Source organism: Aspergillus thermomutatus, assembly GCF_002237265.1.
Source record: "Aspergillus thermomutatus strain HMR AF 39 chromosome Unknown NODE_17, whole genome shotgun sequence".
NCBI classification, from domain to species: Eukaryota; Fungi; Ascomycota; class Eurotiomycetes; order Eurotiales; family Aspergillaceae; genus Aspergillus; species Aspergillus thermomutatus.
In genome coordinates this window covers 46,446-64,924 of record NW_020798065.1, presented here as the reverse complement: position 1 = coordinate 64,924, position 18,479 = coordinate 46,446, and the positions used below count along the sequence as shown (strand labels likewise).

Sequence of the window (18,479 nt, the reverse complement as noted above, 5' to 3'; positions counted from 1 at the left end):
TTATCTGATGATGCTATTGCTGGAGGAGGGATTTTACGGGGTCAAACTTTCTCCTGGTGGCTCCATCAGTCCATCCTAAATCCTTACCTTACAGTGCCGCAGTGCGGCCCCAAGCCGGATGGACCACTCCCGGTGGACTCCTGGGTGGAGGCCTCAGGAACCAAGGTTACAGGGACTTTGGTCCAGGAACGCCTGTTCGGGCAACGATCTCCCAACATGGTATCGTCCACTACTATTCTTGACCATTAATCTATTTGATTCAGTGAAGTAGTGTCTTCTCATTTTGAGCCTCTCTTAGCCAGCTGCACTCGAGCCTTGCGCTTGGGTTCCTTGACAGTACACATAGTCGAGAATATGACTGACTAACAAGATACTACTTTGTTGGCGACTACGGGTACGGAGTATCCACTATTCGCCAGTCGATGTGCTAGTTCCGACTGGCCTGAGCAGAAGCTAAGTGCCAAAGTGGCTAGCCGGATGCGCCTCAGTTCTTTGTCCCTGACTAACTATCTAGATACTACTCCGTACGTACTCGCAATCGCCAGAAGTTGCCAAGTTCGTGGACACTTTCCGAGCTCCCAGCAGTTCTTCTGTCACTTTGTGATACCTTCACCTGCATCCAGCCATCCATCCCCTGACAAGCTGCGCTGACCTGCACTATGCACTAGGCATCCTTCATTTTTCCGACCTCCCGAGAGTCTAGATTTGCGCCCTGGCTGCTGATCGACTTATCAGGCCATCAGCGACTGGTCCAGAGCCTGCTGCGACCACATCAGACTTCAACATCTAAACAACCACATCCACAGTACAGAGATGATAGATCGAACAATCTCAGCTATGCGATACTACGGTGCTACCCAGTCCTGTCTTCAATGCTTTCGGTGGGCGAAAACTTCAAGGCACTCTGAACATAATCGAGTTTGCCATCTTCAGCCCTTACTTGTCGCCAGTATCCGTAATGCCTTCATGCGATCCAGATTCCCGCGCGTCGGAAAAGATTTCTACGTGCATGCTAGGCCCGCTGGTCCCGAAAGTCGATCAGTCAACAATGAATTCCAAAAAAAGTCTCACTTTATGTTTTCCAACTACAGTACTCCGTATCTTCGGGGAGGTTCTTTGTACCTTGTCCCAAGAAATGGCCATTCCTCACCTTTAGACTTTTTTTTTTCTGTTTATCTTCCTCCCCAAAGAAAGGGAAAGGCAGGAGGCTTAAGCTTTCCCGCATTGGACGGTTTCATCATACATCCACTCCTGATACTAACGACGTACTAATTTCATAGTTTACAACATGCATTACTACTCAGGGAAAGCCGCTAGCAGCTTGGGGCAAAACACCGGTTGTTGTGATCGTCCATGGTTGGACTCGGCAACGAACGCGGTCCCGCGGTTATCCTTTTTCCAACAGTCTAGTATTTATTTACCGTTTTACTATCAGGACTTTCAGTTTCAGGAGTCGAAATAAGTTCCTGGCGACTTGCGATTGGCTCTCGCTGCGTCCTTAAACGGAAGCATGGTTGGCAGCCTAGCCTATGCCTAACGGTTCCGCAAAAATCAATGAACATGCTACCTGATTCGCAGTATCAATTGCGATCATTGCTGTTTACAACTTGACTGTAGTCGATCACGGGATAACTGCTTTCTGGACCGAATTCCTTGAACGGCGCACGCACGAGCTTGAAAGAAAATCCCCCGTTCTTTAGGTATCACTGTCTTCCTCTCAGTCTCAGGCTATGTGATCTCTCTTGGCATTATTGATGGTTCACCGTACTATGCGTTCGGTGGCTTTGACTATGTTGTTTCTCCCTACGAATGGACCTTCTCACTACAGCTTAAGGTATCGATCCATCGAATTTACGCTTTCTCGGACAAGAGACACATGATCGTCTGAAACTTACACTTCACTCATGTGCTCTGCGAGTCCCTTGCTACGCACTGGCAGCTCGCCCAATTTTCGGGTATCTGGCTATCGATCTTTCCGATTCTTCCTGTGCCGTTGGAGGGCAGGTCGGCATAGATACCATGTTACCTGAAATAGTATTCTCAGTCGTTTGTTTCGGATGTTTCCACAATTTGAAGATAGTGCGACCCCATTTGCCATTTCACTGGCAGCCAACGATCCACTTCGCTGAGCACCTTGAAGATCCGGGTCCTCGATCACAAAGAGTCAAAGACACAGGCTCCGCTAGTGCTAAACGGCTCCTCCTTCCTAATAGTAATCCTAGTCCCCTGGCCCCCTGCCCTGTTGTGAATCTTGGCTAGTTTAGCACCAACGCTAGACAAGGGTGGCGCTGCTGGTGGTCCGCCAGTCGTGCAATAGACCGGGGAGTGCTCTCTAGTCTCTATCTACATCATGGCCGTCCATACTGCAGTCCCCAGGGGTATATATACCTGGACGATGATCACCTCTGTGCTTGATCATCAACTCATCCTCAATCGCTTCAATCTTTTCCGTTTTTTTTGTTTTCGGTCTTTCTTTTCATTGTCACATTTTTTGAACAGTCTGTCATTATCCAATTCGGCTATTCGTAGCCCGTCATTCTCTTGGGATACATCCTATACCTACCGAGACACTCGTTAGCATCTCACTTTACGCTCACACAATGCGTTCCAACAACCTTTTCCTGCTCGCCAGTCTGGCGAGCTACGTTCTCGCTCTTCCCACCGACCTGGAGAGCCGCCACCTGAAGCTGGGCGGGGATGTCGAAATCGGTGATCTTTCCATTGGCGCAGGTATTTCGATCGATGGTGGTCTCGATTTGAGCGGGATCATCAGCGCTATTCTTGGTGGACATGCAAGCGCAACCACCCTCCTTGCTGGTCTGAGTGCTCAGGCAGCCGCAGCCCTGCAGGGAGGTGCGCTGGGTTGCAAGGCTGGTGCCATCCATGCCGCCGCCAGGGCGGAACTGGCCGCCTGGCTCCGTGCTGAGGCCGCCGCCGAGCTCGATGCGTCCATCAAGGCATCCCTTCTCGAGTGGTGTGAAGGTGACGCCTCCGTCACCCTTTCCGTGGACGTCTGCGCCGGACTTTCAGTGCTGATCCCCACTTGCGCTGACATCGCCGCCAAGGGCGACCTCTTTGTTACCATTGAGGGTATCTTCTCCTCCACCGAGGTCGCCGTGGATGTTGTTCTGAGCGCTTCCGCCCAAGCTTCTCTGTCTGCATTCCTCTCTGGGTCCGTCGGTGCCGCCCTCGACGCCAAGGTTAGGGCTGGTCTCGGCCTTTGCGCTGGCGGCGGTGTCTTCGTCGACCTGGCTGCCGATGTTCAGGCCGCCCTGAAGGTCTGGCTCGCCAGCTCTGAATGCAGCCTGTCCGCTTCTCTGAAGGTTGCCGTTCTGGCTTGGTTGGAGGGTAAGACTGGCGCCGACGTCATTGCCATTGGTTCCCTGCCCAGCGGTGGTCTGGCAACCATTTCCGCCGGTGCTTCCATCGCCGCCCTTGTTGAGGAGACTGGCATTCTCTCCGCCAGCGCTCAAGCTTCTCTCGCCGCCTTCCTCGAAGCTGACATTTCTGCTGGTCTTGGTGCTCACGTTCAGGCTGCCCTTGAGGCTTGCGCCAAGGGCGGTGTCGCCGTCTCCCTTGATGTTGAAGTTCGTACCGCTCTCGTCGCCTGGCTCACCGGCTCGAGCTGCTCGCTCGGCGCTGAGCTCAAGGCTGTTGTTCTGTTCTGGCTTTCATTCGCTCTTGAGGCCGATGTCTCCGTCAGCGTGTCCACTGGCCTCCTTGGCGAGCTGACTTCCTTCATCACTGGCACCATCGAGGTTACTCTCGGCGCTGTCCTCCGCGGCGTTGTTTCTATCCTCATCTCCGGCGAGAGCATGGCCTCCCTGTCTCTTGATGCTCGTGCCCAGCTCGCTGCTGTCCTTGGTGGTGCTGCCGGCATCGAGATCGACTCCAGCATTGAAATTATCCTCATCGGATGGCTTACCGGCTGTGGCCACCTCCCTAGCGGCTCCAGCTTCACCTCTACCGCCGCTGGCCCTAGCAGCACCGGTGTTCCCAGCCTTCCTTCGACTCCTGCTGTCTCTGTCACCGGTGTGCCTTCTGTTCCTGCTGTGCCCACTGCTTCCAGCATTCCCAGCGGCTCTGTTCCCTCCGGCTCCGTCCCCAGCGTCTCCCTCCCCAACGGTGCTTCCCCTACTGGTGCCTCCAGCGTACCTGTCCCCGTCGTCCCCAGCGGCTCCGTTCCCTCCGGCCCCGAGGCCTCAGAGACCCCTTGCGAGACCTCTGTCTCTGAGACTGTCGTTCCTGTCGCCACAAACACTGAGGCTGCTCCTTCTCCCTCTGGTGCTTCCCCTACCGAAGCTTCCAGTGGCACTGTTCCCACCGTTCCCGAGGCTTCCGAGACTCCTTGCGACACTCTCACCTCTGAGACCGTGATCCCAGTTGCCACCAACACTGAGACTGTCCCTGTTCCCTCCGGTGCTTCTCCCACTGGCGCCGCCAGCGCCTCCGTGCCTTCCGCTCCCGAGGCCTCCGAGACCCCTTGCGAGTCCGAGACCGTTGTCCCCGTCGCTACTAGCACGGAGGCTGGTTCCGTTCCCTCTGGTGCTTCCCCCACTGGCGCCCCCAGCGCCTCCGTTCCCTCGGCTCCCGAGGCCTCGGAGACTCCCTGCGACTGCGAGGAGTCCGGTTCCGAGACTGTCGTCCCCGTTGCTACCAAGACCGAGTCCGTTTCTAGCGGTGCTGCGGCCATCACCGCTGCTCCTACCGCGGTGCCTTCCAAGGGTCCCAAGGTGATCACCGTCACCACCACCGTCAGCGTTGCTGTCTGCGACTACTAGATTTAATCTCTTGCTCGATAAGACCAGTTACAAGTTATGAAACGATGGAAATGGGAGAAATGGTGCAATAGTCCTGTACATAACTAATCCTAATTCTAATTCTTTCTGTTCCATATCCTTGCTGTACCATTAGGATCGTGAAGTTCAGCCGGAGGACCATATCACTTATTTCTTGATTTGATTCCTTCTTGATTCCCAGCTCGGTGAAGTACGTTCCTTATATGAAATCGACCAAATCTGTTTAAGCTTCTGTAACATCAAAGTGGATTTCAAGAGAGCCCAGAGTCATATAATGTAATGTCTTTTAAATAACTTCACTACCCTCGCTTGGGTCACTCCATCTCCATCTCGTCCTCTACTCCCTCCCTCACTTCCTCATTGCCACTGCTTGAGGACATTATTGGAGGCCCTCCCCTCAACGAGACCTACCCATTCATCTTGGCGACGCGGGTGGGGATGGTTATATCCAGGGCACTGCTTCGGAATGTAAAACTTCTTTGCATCTCCACTATAATCATGGTAGATCCTGGTTGTAGAGGACACTCTGAGTATGCATGACCAGGCTCGTCAGCGCCGATCATAATCAGAACCGGCGGAGACAAACAAGGATAAACTAGGCTGAGCTGGCAGCCTTGTCTGCATGACGCAGCAAGAGTCGCACGCACGCATGCAGCCGGGATTGCTGAATGCTGAGTGCTGACTGCCGACTGCCGTTGAATGACACTTGACAGGAGAGGAAAGTCGGTCGACGACGCCGTCGATCAATGGACGTACGGAGTTTATTGACGATTTGACATTCGGCATCCACGTTGATCGGTGGGTCTGGATAGTCTACTACGCAGGTACTTTAGCGGCAGGACTATTGGAAATTAGACTGGAGTGTCTAGGACCTAGGTAGTGCTGAATACGAAGGCTGAGTACTCTGAAAAGTGCAACGTGCAGGCCCTGCGAGGCGATGATCATCATTATCGACATGTCTGGGCTGTTGATCCTGCTTACGGTTACAGATAGGGGAGTCTAACTATCTGAGTTTGACTTTCATTTTCGAGGACTTTGACTTTGACTGTTACTGCTCGGATCAATTATATAATGCAGATCAAGAGTCAAGACGTCCCACCACACATGGTTGACACTATTGCTGATCAGCTTCCACGTGCTGTCCATGTATTCAGAATTACAACCATAAGTGAGAAGAAAAGAGAAGATTTCCAGAATCAAGAAAATTCCCGAGAGGCCCATAGTCATCTTTATCTGGATCACTAGTAAGCCAGTCCACTTGACAAGGTGTCTATTGATCACTAGGCTTCATGTTCTAATCGTATACTGCTTGGAGGCTGTCGTATTGCCACCTACCTATCATGAGAGGCAGTACGGCGCATTGCAACTAGCTTTTCGCGGAGAAGCTTCTCGCGCAACTCCGTGCTCGATATGCGCGGCCGATTCGGTTTTGAGTGAGCAGTCTGCGAAGCTTCGTTAGTCTGGAAATAGTCCACTGGGAGAGCGAATTGGAATAGGTAGACAAAGGAACGAACATCAAGAATCCAGATTTACTCATCGGGTACGATATCCATCTGAAATCAGTTACCCACCTCTTCAGTATCCTTCATCTCGTGACCTGTCGAGTTCGGCTGCTCAGGCGGTGGAGACGACCGCCTTGCGGATTCCTCGGTTTGATCAGCCATCCTCTGTCGTTTCTCAGTATGTGCAGATACAGAAGAGGTGTTGCGCCGTCTTCGGGCAGCAGGGGCATATCTCTCAATAGAGCGACGTCTCTTCCTTTCTCTTGCATGACTGCGACTGCGGCTGCGAGAAGGACGTCTCGGACTGACGCTGCCAGTGCGAGAACGGCCTCGACTGCGGCTGCGGCTGCGGCTCACACTCCTGGTTGTGCGGTGTCGTCTGCGCTCATCATCACGATCTCTGCTGCGACTCAAACGGCGATCATCACGGGACTTGCGGGCCTTTGCAGAATCAGCGGTTGGTTCTTTCTTATCAGCTCTTGAGATATGAGGTGAGGATCCCCTCCGTCTGCTGCTCTTCTCATCCAGACCTCGCGACCTAGACCGCGACCTAGACCGCGACCTCGAGCGCGACCGGTCTTCCCCTCTGCGCCGGTCTCGGGGAGCAGGTGAACGGGATGAACTGTGGGAAGAGACAGATCTTCGTCTCCTTCGATCTCTTCTGGGAGTACGTGAGCGCGATGAATCACTGCGGGAAATGGATCTAGCTCGATCACCGTAGTCTGGACCGCGTCTTCTCGGTTTCCTCTGGTCTCCTCTGTCTGGAGAAACAGAGCCACTCGCGGAGCGGCGACGTTTATCTCGGTATCTGTCTCTGCTTGGGAGGCGTCGACGAGGTGGGGATCGAGATGAGGAAACGGAACGAGAGCGGGAGCGAGAGGCGCTCGGCGATCTTGAAGGCCGACGGCCCCGACGCGAACCTGAGGGAACGTAAGAATCAAACTCTCGTCTTGAGGGTGGGTCACGAAATCGCTCGCGGCTTCGTCGCCTGGGTGGCGATCGATTGTCTCTGTATGACCGTCTATCGAAGTCTCGGCCTCCACGACCGCCACCTCGCCTGCCCCGATTGCGATCCCATCGTTCTCTTTGCCGAATTTCTTCCAACTCCCTTTCGCGTGCTCGCTCTTGCTCTTTCTTGCGGCGAGCTTCTTCCGCTGCTTTTTCTGCCTCGATCTATCGGGAACGGTATCAACATCAGATATAAAGCCGGGCCAACAATCTAGCAGTCCTACCTTCTCTTGTATGAGTTCAAGTTTCTTGGCTTCCAGGAGCTCCTTCGGGACGCCTTGGGGGTTCTCTTGAGCGCTGAGACATAGTGACCAGAGATCTTTGCAGAACTTGGCGGTATCCTTGTCCAGAAACCCCGTAAGCTGAATTTGTAAAGACTTGATATCCGGCTATAAGTGTTAAAGCAACCGGTCAGTGGACAGCTCCGGACCCAGAACATTCGCCGAAGGAAACATACGAAACGCGAGCCTTCTAGTAAGTTAAAACAGAGTTCAATAACGACATCGTCTTCGTTCCCAAGAATTTCAGAAATCTTCCCAGCAATCCATCTACAATCTTTCGTTAGGAAAAGCTCTTTCCAGATAATTGTGTTCAAGGGTCGCTTCTCACTTCTTCATAACCTCAATGTTGACCTTCTTCATATCCACCTTCCGACTGAACTCGGGAGGGAACTTGGTCTGTTTGAGTAATTTGGCATCTATACTGGACGCCATTATTGCTGTATGAGCTGTGACGATTCGCGGCACAGCCAAAGGAGCGATTGAGGAAAAAGGAAGAACGCGTGCAACTGCGATGATGCTCCAAATTGCGTCTGTGGTCTCAAAGATGCCCGCACTCCGGAGGTCAGGTCGGGCCGACTATCAATCTACAGAAGCCTAGGTTCCCACTGAGTGAATGACAAGTCCTGGTGGTCCTTGAGGAAGTAGAGAATAACGCTTAATTCTGTGCTCCTATTGCAGTCGGTAGGTTTGTTTTGAGTGAAGTACGACAATGCAAGGGACGCAATGACGCGAGCCCATGAAATACTGGAAATCAAACTGGATATGTGACCCGATCAACGGGCAGCCATCTGTAACATCAAATCATAGCATCATGGCGGCAGCAGCCCTAAAATATATATTGAAATAAGCATCCTGGAGCACAGTCTCAACTCTCCAGTTCCTTTAGGACCCGGTTCACCTCCTCCCGAGCACGAGTAAGCTCCTCATCGACCATGCCGTGTGCATGTTTCGCCTTCATCTCATAATGTAGATCAACAAGCTCCTTTGCCCGTCGGAGATCATCATTCTGCTGCTCCTGCTGTCGCTTGCTCACAGCAGCTTTGCTTCTGTCATCTGGTGGTACTCGTGCCTCGTTGAGCCTTTCGTTGACGGTGACTAGGGCAAGGGCGTCGTTATAGTCCTGTCATAGTTTAGACTGGTGTAACTATTAAGCCGAGGTCTTTGAGAGGTTGAACGTACGCAGACTCGTAGTGAGGTCAGATCAGAGAGGATTTCTGCTACCTGCATGATTGATGAGTATGATGAGTCTAAGTCGGTGGTCTAGATGTATATTCTTTCTGGACGTCTACGTCAAGAAGATGGCGATGTCTTGGCAGGAGCATGCATGGTGAATCATGTGTTTTCCTTAATATCACACTCAACTTTCAAGAACCCAATTCCAGTTCATTTTCTTTGCTGTCATGGCATGCTCCAACCTTCAATCGACCAGCATAACTATAAACCTGGGGACAGCATTGAAATGACTTTTTCCGAACATGAAGTGCCGAGCTCGGAGATTCCGAAGAGTTCTCCGCAAAATGCGGAGTGCCATTCCGTCGCATCGGCTGTTGTCCGACGGGGATTTGGCTATAACTATTGACACTTGACAGCGAATGTCCTTCTCAGCAAGACGTCATCTCCCTTCCAACCAGACTCCCTCACAATGGCAGCCTCAATCAGAGCTAACTGCAGAAAAGTGATTTGCATCGGCCGGAACTATGCGTGAGTACTCCGATGGCCCTGACAGCATTAACACCGCTGACGAATGCTACCCCCGCAGCGATCACATTACAGAACTCAAGAACACCAAGCCCAAGCAGCCTTTCTTCTTTCTGAAGCCCTCGTCCTCTATTCTTCTGCCGGGCGAGGGTCCCGTTCTGCGTCCCAAGGGAGTCAACCTGCACTATGAGGTGGAATTGGCGCTAGTGATGGGCAAGACGGTTCGGGATCTGGACCCGAGCGATGAGAAGGGCGCTCTGGATGCGATTCACAGTCAGTGACCTGTTAAAGATGCCTGTCCTATGTCGCCGCTCGATTTAGCTGATGATTAACTCCTGGCGTCTCTTGCTACAGGCTACCTCCTCGCCATTGACATGACCGGCCGGAACGTCCAAGACGAGGCGAAGAAGAAGGGTCTTCCCTGGTCCATCGCCAAGGGCTTTGACACCTTCCTGCCCATTTCCCAGGAGATCCCCAAGTCGCGTATTCCCGATCCCCACAATGCCTTCTTGCGTCTCAGCGTTGGCTCCCAGCTCCGCCAGGCAGATTCCACCGGCCTCATGCTCTACCGGATCCCCAGGCAGCTGGCAGAGATCTCGCGCGTCATGACGCTGGAGAAGGGAGACCTTGTTCTGACTGGTACCCCCAAGGGAGTCGGAGAGGTCAAGTCCGGTGATGTTATGAAGGCGTCCATCGAAGTGGACGGGAAGGAGATCGAGGAGGGTAGAATCGAGGTGGAGGTGAAGGATCGCGAGGGCAGATATGTGTACAGTGAGACGTGATATCCTGTATCAACCGGACATTGCATATTTGGCTAGCTGCTGTATATCCACATACCCTGCAAACACAATTCGCATCCGGACAATCCCAAGTTCAGGTACATTTTATACTATCAAATCATCTTCATCTGCCGGCACAATTGGAATGAATCTCCTTTGCTTCTTACGTGGTCTGAATGTGTGAATCTCAGCCGGAGGCTGTATAGCGTCCACGCGCTCTTCGACATCCGCCTTGACAGCTCGCTGCAATTCCACCGCCTGTCCGCGTTGCCTGTCAATCTCGTTGCGCACTATCTTCGCCAAAGTATCCCACGACCATCCGGTTTTATCCATCTCGCCTTCCACCACACCCCTCGTCCCCGCATCATCAAGCCCCCGCACAAAAGCCTCGACGATCTCACCCTCTCTCTTCCGCGGAGGCAACTGCGCGCGCATGTCCTCAACGGACGAAAGATACTCCCCAAGATCTCGCCCGCCTTGCCTGATCTGCCGAAGCAGAGCTGTATCGGGTTCGGGAATCGGTTCCTTCTCCTGGTACATTTTAACCTCGCTCGAAGAAGCTTGCGAATTGCTCGAGGATGACCACGTAGTCTCGGTGAGGGTTCGCAAGGAGTCGTTTCGAGCGAATGAAGTACATTCATCCAGGCGCATTGAATCGGGTACCAAGTCTGGTTCTGGAGACGCCTGTTTGACTTTCGCAGAGTCTGTCCTTGATCAGCAAGACTATGAGATTTACGGATGCAACATCCAAGAGGAAATCAAACAAGACGAGAGCATCAACGTACCATCCCCATGGGGACATCCCACTCTACCTTGTAGAATCTCCTTCTCTCTTGTAAACCAGACCCGAACGTCATCCAGAACCTGCCTCTGTATCGACTCCCTCAACCCATCCAGCCCACTGCATCCCCGTTCGATGCCATCAAGTCCCTCTTTCAAGCGGCCATTCTCACGCTCAATGGAATCGATCCGCCCAGAGATACCCTCCAACCTAGTCTCCATTCTCTCCGTAATGTCCTTCAGCTTCTGGTCGCAGCTATCATGGTTGCTGTTAGCTGTCTGTGCCTGTTCTCGTAATTCGTTCAATTGCTGTTTCAGTTCGTTGATCGTAGCGATGGCGCCGGCGAGATCGGCTCTTGTGCTGTCGAGCTGGTTGACCAGGTGGATATTCTCGCGGCGGATCTCGTGAGCCCAGAGGAGCGAGGGGGCTGTTGGGTCCCATGCGCGTATTGTCGTTTTGTCCATGGGGAGCGGTTATGATAGAAGATGTCCAGATAAGAATGGGATGCTGGGTGAGGATCATGGAATTTGTATTCTGATGGCCGAATAGAGGATCGCAGTGAGGAAGTGGTGATGATCTGAGTGTCTGATGGCAGTAGATGATGAGTGTTACATGAGGTTAGATTGAACAACTCAACAATTAGTTGTTCGCGACGAGTCACAGTAACCGAAAATTTCAAGGAGAACAGAGTACAAGGCTCAGTTTTGGAACAATTGGAATGGCATTTACCTCTATCTATGGTACTGCAGGTATGAAACCACCTCCATGTCATGATCATGTATTCGTCCACCCAAAGTGCCTTGTCTGTTCATGAGGCAGAAAGAAAAAGCAACTGAATGAACAAATAGCATTTTCCACTCAACCGACTGGGTAAGCATGATAGCAGCATCCTTAACCAACCAAGGCCAGCCAAGCACAAAATGGAAAGGGGAAAAATCGGCAAACTCGAAGTGATGCAGGGAAAAGAGAAACCATGAATTACAGCGTTAAAAAGCACAGAACATGTCGCATCTCCATTAGAAAACAAAGGAAACCATGAACAGCAGCTTCCGAAGATGTGCAGCAGCTGCTCCTACCGCACTCTCCGCAATCCACTGCCAGCAGAAGAAGAGCTGGAGACACAGAAAGCCACTTTTAAAGGATTCTCCTTCGCCAAAAGACAAGCAACGATGTTAAAAACGCCTTTTTCCACCGCAGCTTACCCTTGGCATGTTATTGGCATACTGCGATCGTGAGCCGCATCATAAAAGATACGGGCGGTGACTCGAGGTTGGGGCGTTTAGATAAGGTCTGATAGCGAGTTAGCATACATTCTATCAAAGCCGAGTTCCACAAGTTGAACTTACCAGCAACGTTCATGGGCATCTCCTCGATCTGGGTGCTGTAGAACTGCTCGATCTCACGCATCATGCGGACATCGTCAGCAGTGACGAAGTTGATGGCAACACCCTTACGACCGAAACGACCACCACGACCGATACGGTGAATGTAGTTCTCACGGTTGGCGGGCAAGTCGTAGTTGATGACCAGAGAGACCTGCTGGACGTCGATACCACGAGCCAGGAGGTCAGTGGCGATCAGGACACGGGAAGAACCAGAGCGGAACTCCTTCATGATAACATCACGCTGAGCCTGCTCCATATCACCGTGCATGGCAGAGACAGTGAAGTCACGGGCAGTGAGCTTGTCAGTAAGCCAGTCGACCTTGCGGCGGGTGTTGCAGAAGATGACAGCCTGGGTGATGGTGACAGTCTCGTAGAGATCGGACAGGGTGTCGAGCTTCCACTCTTCCTTCTCGACAGCGATGTAGAACTGCTTGATACCTTCCAGGGTGAGTTCCTGCTTCTTCACCAGGATACGGACGGGGTCGCGCATGAACTTGGTGGTAACCTCAAGGACATCCTGGGGCATGGTAGCAGACAGCAGGACGACCTGAGTGGACTGAGGAAGGAGCTGGAAGATGTCGTAGATTTGCTCGGTGAAACCACGCTGTATACTACGTTAGACCAGATGCTTTGGCGAAATATACGCAGACAAGGTCAACTTACAGACAGCATCTCATCAGCCTCGTCGAGGATGAACATCTTCAGGTGGTCGGTGCGAAGGACACGGCGCTGGATCATGTCCTGGACACGGCCGGGGGTACCGACAACGACCTGGGGACCCTCCTGGAGAGCCTTCATGTCCTCACGGACGTTGGTACCACCAATGCAGGCGTGGCACTCAATGTTCATGAAGTCACCGATGGCGACAACAACCTTCTGGATCTGCTGAGCCAACTCACGGGTGGGAGCAAGGATCAGGGCCTGGCAACCCTTCACGTTGGGGTCGAGCTTCTGCAGAGCGGAGATGGAGAAAGTGGCAGTCTTTCCAGTACCAGACTGGGCCTGAGCGATAACATCGCTACCTGTGATTTCCAAATTAATGACGGTGCTCTCAGAGGCCGTACTAGGAAGAACCTACCCTTGATGACGGGCATGATGGCACGCTGCTGGATAGCAGAGGGACGCTCGAAACCATAGGCGTAGATACCTGGGGGAAGATATCGTCAATACTTGCTACACACATACCCCGCCATATCGTCGGGTTGAGACGAGCAAAACATACCGCGAAGCAGCTCGGGCTTCAGCTCCATGGCGTCGAAGGAGTCGGTAATCTCATCGTAGTTGGACTCGATCTGTCCTAAAATTTGAGAGCATTGTCAGTCCTGTATCTTTTGCTGTAATGTCCGCAGTAGAATTTTTCTGTTGCAAGCGACGCCACAAAATGTCTGTAGTCGACACAGTAACACCACAGCTGATAAGAACACTAGAAAATGACACTTAGAACATACCCTCAGGGATCTCCTCCAAACCCTTGTCGTTAGAAGCCATGATTGCGACTGTAGTAGGTGGTGATCACAGGCGAAAAGCTGTGATCGATGGAATAGTGGGGTGTTGGTTGTGAACTTTGGAAGTTTCTTAGCGACAACAAATCCCAGTGGGGGGTGTAGTCGCAGAGATCTGAGAGTAATGAAAGTCTCTTAATAAAGATACTTTAGAGACTAGAACCACGACTCTCACGAGGGAGATTTCCTAGGAACTAGTAAAGTAGTGATGGTGGTAGTTGAGATAGTAAGATATGAAGATGGTTTCACCGGGTAGTAGTGGTGTGGGCTGGAGAAGAAGAGGGAGAAAAAGATTTTCCTTGTCTCTTTTGGTGAAGCCGTTGAAATTTTTGATTTTTTCCTGTTTAGCGCCAATTCTGCCCAACCCACTTCCACCGCCTGCTGTTTCTGGCTTCATGGTTTGCCTCGTGGGAATTTTTTTGCCGTGGTGACTTGTGAGTGGTGGTGATGTTGATACTTGATAGAGGCACAGAATGTTCTTGTGCAGGATACAATTATTCTTATTATCATGACTTTTGTTCTATTTGTTCTTTGATATAGAGCTTCCGGAATCTTTTAGAACTACCCCGTATATTCGGAGTACCCCGTACTTTGTCCTCACCATACACCTCCCATTCTCAGTGCCAGATCCGAGTACTGAGGCTCTGGCTACCAGAGAGTCAAATGCCTGATATTACATCTTTGCAGAATCACTCACTAGGGGGCGAGACTGATCCTCGCCCTTTCCCCCAGAATGTCAGCCTTCAGGATCTAACCGGACATGATGCAATCCCCTGTCATCCGCTAGGCGTAAAGCCGAGTGGCAATGCTCTGCTTGCCAATGAGAATCTCCGTCATGCGATTGGGACGTTCAATCTCTTGCCAGATGAGTTGATTTTGATGCTGCTAGAGTCTCTGGATGGTCCAAGTCTATTGCGGTTCGGGAGGACCTGTAAGGCGTTTTATGCATTTACAAGGGCGGAGGAATTGTGGAAGGCTCTTTTCATTTGGTAAGGATACATAGGTCTTCGTACATTTAGACATGATCACTAGACCTTAGAATCTAGTAGTCTTGAGACTATTCACTAAGAGGCATCTTCAGGTCGCCCCCTTCGTCATTCACTTGGAGAGGAACATGGCGTTCGACCTACCTCAACTTGCCTCCGTCCAAAATTGCGATATTGGACTGCTCAAGTCTGTTCTCTGATGCTCTTCATCGTCCATTCTATTGCGCACACATCTCCTTGGACACCTACGTGAACCATATTCCCTCGAGAAATCAGATCACCCGTCTTCCGGACCTTTCTCCGGAGGATTTCCAAGCAGAATGGTCCGATAAGCCTTTCATTTTGACCCAGCCGGTGAAGCAGTGGCCGGCTTACAAGCACTGGTCCGTAGACTCACTGCTTGCCAAATACGGAGACACGGTCTTTCGTGCCGAGGCTGTGGATTGGAAATTGAGCACCTACGTGGATTACATGAGGAACAACGCAGATGAGAGTCCTCTGTATCTGTTTGACCGGGCCTTTGTGTCAAAAATGGGGCTCAAGGTTGGTCCGCCGGAGCAGGAACCTGAGGCGACTTACTGGCCTCCTCCGTGCTTTGGAGAAGACTTCTTCTCCGTGCTGGGGAATGACCGCCCGGATAGGCAATGGCTCATCGTTGGCCCTGAGCGATCAGGCAGTACATTCCACAAGGACCCCAATGCGACCAGCGCGTGGAACGCAGTCGTTCGCGGCTCCAAGTACTGGATCATGTTTCCCTCGTCGTCGAAACTGCCACCCCCGCCTGGTGTTTTTGTTTCGGACGATCAGAGCGAAGTCACGTCACCTCTGAGCATTGCAGAATGGCTGCTTGGCTTCCATGCCGAGGCACGGCGCACACCTGGCTGCATTGAAGGTATCTGTGGCGAAGGGGAAATTCTTCACGTGCCCTCAGGATGGTGGCATTTGGTCGTGAATCTGGAGCCTTCCATTGCTATTACGCAGAATTTCACCCCGCGTGCGCATTTGACTGCTACCCTTGACTTTTTGTCTAACAAGGCGGATCAGGTTTCTGGGTTCAGGAAAGATGTGTATAACCCCTACGAGCGGTTTGTGGAAAACATGCGCAAGTCTCATCCCGAACTACTACAGCAGGCACTCGATGAGTTGAAGAAAAAGTCAGATGGCAAGAAGCGCAAGTGGGATGAGCTGATCCATGGAAAGCTGGACCAGGAGGGCGCCGGAGACGCCTCTGAAGCAGGCGGATTCAGTTTCGGCTTTGGAGATGATGGGAGCGACGTGGAAGTTCCCTGACTTTCTCCCACTCGGCCTGGAGTTTGTCACAAGACGGTCTAAATCATATATATTCCAACTAAGCACAAATCGTCGTTGATAATCTGGCGCCTACACCCACTGGGAGAAGCCAACCATTATCCGGAATCATCAATGACAAGCAACCGTCTTCGCGGCTGACTGGTTATCTCCGAACACCAGATATCCGACGAAAGCACCAACGGCAACTGCAAGCATGACGAACCCATTATACGTCATGAACAGCAGCCTATGCGCCTCTAAGCAGCTGAACTGATGAAACAAACAGGCAGAAGAGAAAACTCACATGATGAAGAAGCTATAGAACACTTGCACGGCATACAAGGCTGCAAGGGTGACTTTCCCTCTTTGCTCCACGGCCCGTCTGTTATCCCTACCTACAACTAGCGGTGAGCTCTCGTTGGGGTCTTGACTAGAGGGAAGGTTGGCCGTGGCGGACTCGTCGGCGAACTCATTGCCTTGCACACCGGATTCGTCAATGAGGGCTCGATTCCAGCTATGACCAAAGCATACATAGAAAGTGAGAGCACATTTCAATGAAACAAATACTTGCTCGGCAGAGTCCACCAACACACCATGCCACCGTAGATATACGTTGAATAGCCCAGAACAGAACGAAGTACTTACCGATCGTAGCTGTTGTTGTAGAGAAAGTGTTCAGATGCTGTGCATGCGCAGCTTCATATCTCCGGGTGAGCTGCCGGACGCCCTCGTAGCCCGCTGTCAAGAGCACGATGACAAGCAGAGAGACGAGGAGGGAGAAGGGGCCGGTGATATGCCACTGGCGGAAGACGATGCAGAGGTCCTTGGTAGACCAGGTGAATAGCATCTAATTGTGTCAGTGTACAAGATTGTAAACATAGATAGAGCTAGGAGATCTCACATTCATATTGCACTGCCCGCCCATATCCATGTCCCCGTGTCCATGGTCCATATCCATGCCGGAATGGTGCATCGCGCTGTGGTCCATTATTCCGAGATGTACGTGATAGATATTTGTTCAAGAGAGCACACTATATGAGGTAAATGCGAGAAACCTGAAACTGAGAAAAGAGGCTCAGATCGATGCTGACAGTTGCTGCATTCATCAAGGACGAAACGTATGCTCAATGCAAACAAGACAAACGGAGTCGATAAGGTCCCCCTTTGGCTTCACACTTACTGGATATGGGAGTCCTCCGACCGGTGTCAACCTCAACCGCCCTGTCTCAAGAGGATAGCCAGAACAACCAAGCATCACGAACAACGCGCGCCCTCTCAACCTGTTATCAACGAATTGACAGCATCTTAATTGAGCATATTCAGTCCCTGTCACCCCATTGCTGCGCACAGACAAAATGGCAGACACGGTCCCAGCGCAAGCCCCAGCCGCAACTGGCACATCAACAGGTGCAACAGCAGGAGCGGCAGCAACAGGCGCAGCAACAAGCACACAAAACCCCAGCACCAACAACCCAACCACCGGCAACGCCAGCACAACAGAACCAAACAGCGCAAACCGCGGCCTCCCCTACTACGAAAAACTCCGCCGCGATCTCCGCGACGCGCTGCAGAAGAAACGACTCATGGACAAAAGCATGGTAGGCCTTCCCCTATATCCGAACCTCCCAGTCCGCCAGAACCTCGCAACTAACCAGTGCCGCCAACCAGGCCCAACTCGAAGACCAAATCTTCCGCTTCGAACAATCCTACCTCGAAGAAACCACCGCCGGAAACATCATCAAGGGCTTCGACAACTACATCAAGGGCTCCGGGTCGAGCACGGGGCTCGGCGCAAGCGGGATAGCGCTGACGGGGGGCGTGGGCGGCGCAGCGCGTCGCAAGGCGCAGGTGACAGAGGCGGATAGGGTGTTTTCGAGGAGTTCGGCGAGTTTCATGCGGGTGCGTCGCTTCCTAACATCCCTGGGAGGCTTATTGTTATGGTTGCTTCTAGGGGACTGACCGAAGTGATAGGATTCCCCCGCTCCGTCATCCGTGCAGACTACGCCTTCGCATGCGCCGACGCCAACGTCGACGTATAACGGGTCGAACGGGAAGCCGAACGGCGATGGGACGTCGTCCGCGGCGGCGAGCGTCAAGGGGTCTTCGTCGTCCTCGTCGTCGAAGAATAAGAAGAAGTCTGGTGGGGGGAATGGTGCTAATAACAAGGATAAAGATAAGGATGATGAGGGCGATGAGGGTGGGGATAAGCCGCCTGCGAAGCGGTTGAAGATCACTTATGGGAGGGATTAAATTTGCTCGACTTAAGGAGTTTATGGGGTTTTGTTCTACGCATCAAGAAATTCGGGGTGGGAAAATGGAGCTTAGGCGCAGGGGGTTCTCTTTTTGAACTGGCACATGTGAAGCATTTACGGTCGTCTTGATCTTTCGGTTGATATCCACTTGTGTATGAAGGCTGTATTAGACTCAAGGCAAATAATGACATTGACTCTGCTACCGTTCATCAATAT

General features: G+C 52.1%; 7 protein-coding genes across 7 annotated transcripts; 3 read left to right on the top strand and 4 right to left on the bottom strand.

Moving 5' to 3' along the window:
* Positions 1-2,600: 2,600 nt before the first annotated feature.
* On the top strand, positions 2,601-4,781 carry CDV56_106426 (putative cell wall protein; the record flags this gene model as incomplete). The annotated part of the gene is made up of 1 exon (XM_026760045.1): positions 2,601-4,781. The coding sequence occupies one exon, from the start codon at positions 2,601-2,603 to the stop codon at positions 4,779-4,781; it is 2,181 nt and encodes a 726-aa protein (XP_026617793.1).
* A 1,930-nt stretch (positions 4,782-6,711) lies between these two features.
* On the bottom strand, positions 6,712-8,022 carry CDV56_106221 (PWI domain-containing protein; the record flags this gene model as incomplete). Its single annotated transcript, XM_026759840.1, has 3 exons — positions 6,712-7,698; positions 7,767-7,857; positions 7,919-8,022. The coding sequence occupies 3 exons, from the start codon at positions 8,020-8,022 to the stop codon at positions 6,712-6,714; spliced, it is 1,182 nt and encodes a 393-aa protein (XP_026617792.1).
* A 433-nt stretch (positions 8,023-8,455) lies between these two features.
* On the bottom strand, positions 8,456-8,817 carry CDV56_106171 (uncharacterized protein; the record flags this gene model as incomplete). Its single annotated transcript, XM_026759790.1, has 2 exons — positions 8,456-8,710; positions 8,770-8,817. 2 exons carry the CDS (start codon positions 8,815-8,817, stop codon positions 8,456-8,458), a joined length of 303 nt encoding a protein of 100 aa, XP_026617791.1.
* A 415-nt stretch (positions 8,818-9,232) lies between these two features.
* CDV56_106092 (fumarylacetoacetate hydrolase family protein) lies at positions 9,233-10,070 on the top strand (the record flags this gene model as incomplete). The annotated part of the gene is made up of 3 exons (XM_026759711.1): positions 9,233-9,291; positions 9,350-9,561; positions 9,643-10,070. 3 exons carry the CDS (start codon positions 9,233-9,235, stop codon positions 10,068-10,070), a joined length of 699 nt encoding a protein of 232 aa, XP_026617790.1.
* Positions 10,071-12,127: 2,057 nt separating this feature from the next.
* On the bottom strand, positions 12,128-13,721 carry tif1 (putative eukaryotic translation initiation factor 4; the record flags this gene model as incomplete). Its single annotated transcript, XM_026759454.1, has 6 exons — positions 12,128-12,138; positions 12,195-12,837; positions 12,897-13,255; positions 13,312-13,380; positions 13,456-13,530; positions 13,682-13,721. 6 exons carry the CDS (start codon positions 13,719-13,721, stop codon positions 12,128-12,130), a joined length of 1,197 nt encoding a protein of 398 aa, XP_026617789.1.
* A 2,419-nt stretch (positions 13,722-16,140) lies between these two features.
* CDV56_105596 (low-affinity Cu transporter) lies at positions 16,141-16,999 on the bottom strand (the record flags this gene model as incomplete). Its single annotated transcript, XM_026759215.1, has 4 exons — positions 16,141-16,258; positions 16,316-16,525; positions 16,605-16,858; positions 16,913-16,999. 4 exons carry the CDS (start codon positions 16,997-16,999, stop codon positions 16,141-16,143), a joined length of 669 nt encoding a protein of 222 aa, XP_026617788.1.
* A 367-nt stretch (positions 17,000-17,366) lies between these two features.
* Positions 17,367-18,261, top strand: CDV56_105500 (chromatin modification-related protein EAF6/MEAF6; the record flags this gene model as incomplete). The annotated part of the gene is made up of 3 exons (XM_026759119.1): positions 17,367-17,609; positions 17,680-17,910; positions 17,983-18,261. 3 exons carry the CDS (start codon positions 17,367-17,369, stop codon positions 18,259-18,261), a joined length of 753 nt encoding a protein of 250 aa, XP_026617787.1.
* Positions 18,262-18,479: the final 218 nt, after the last annotated feature.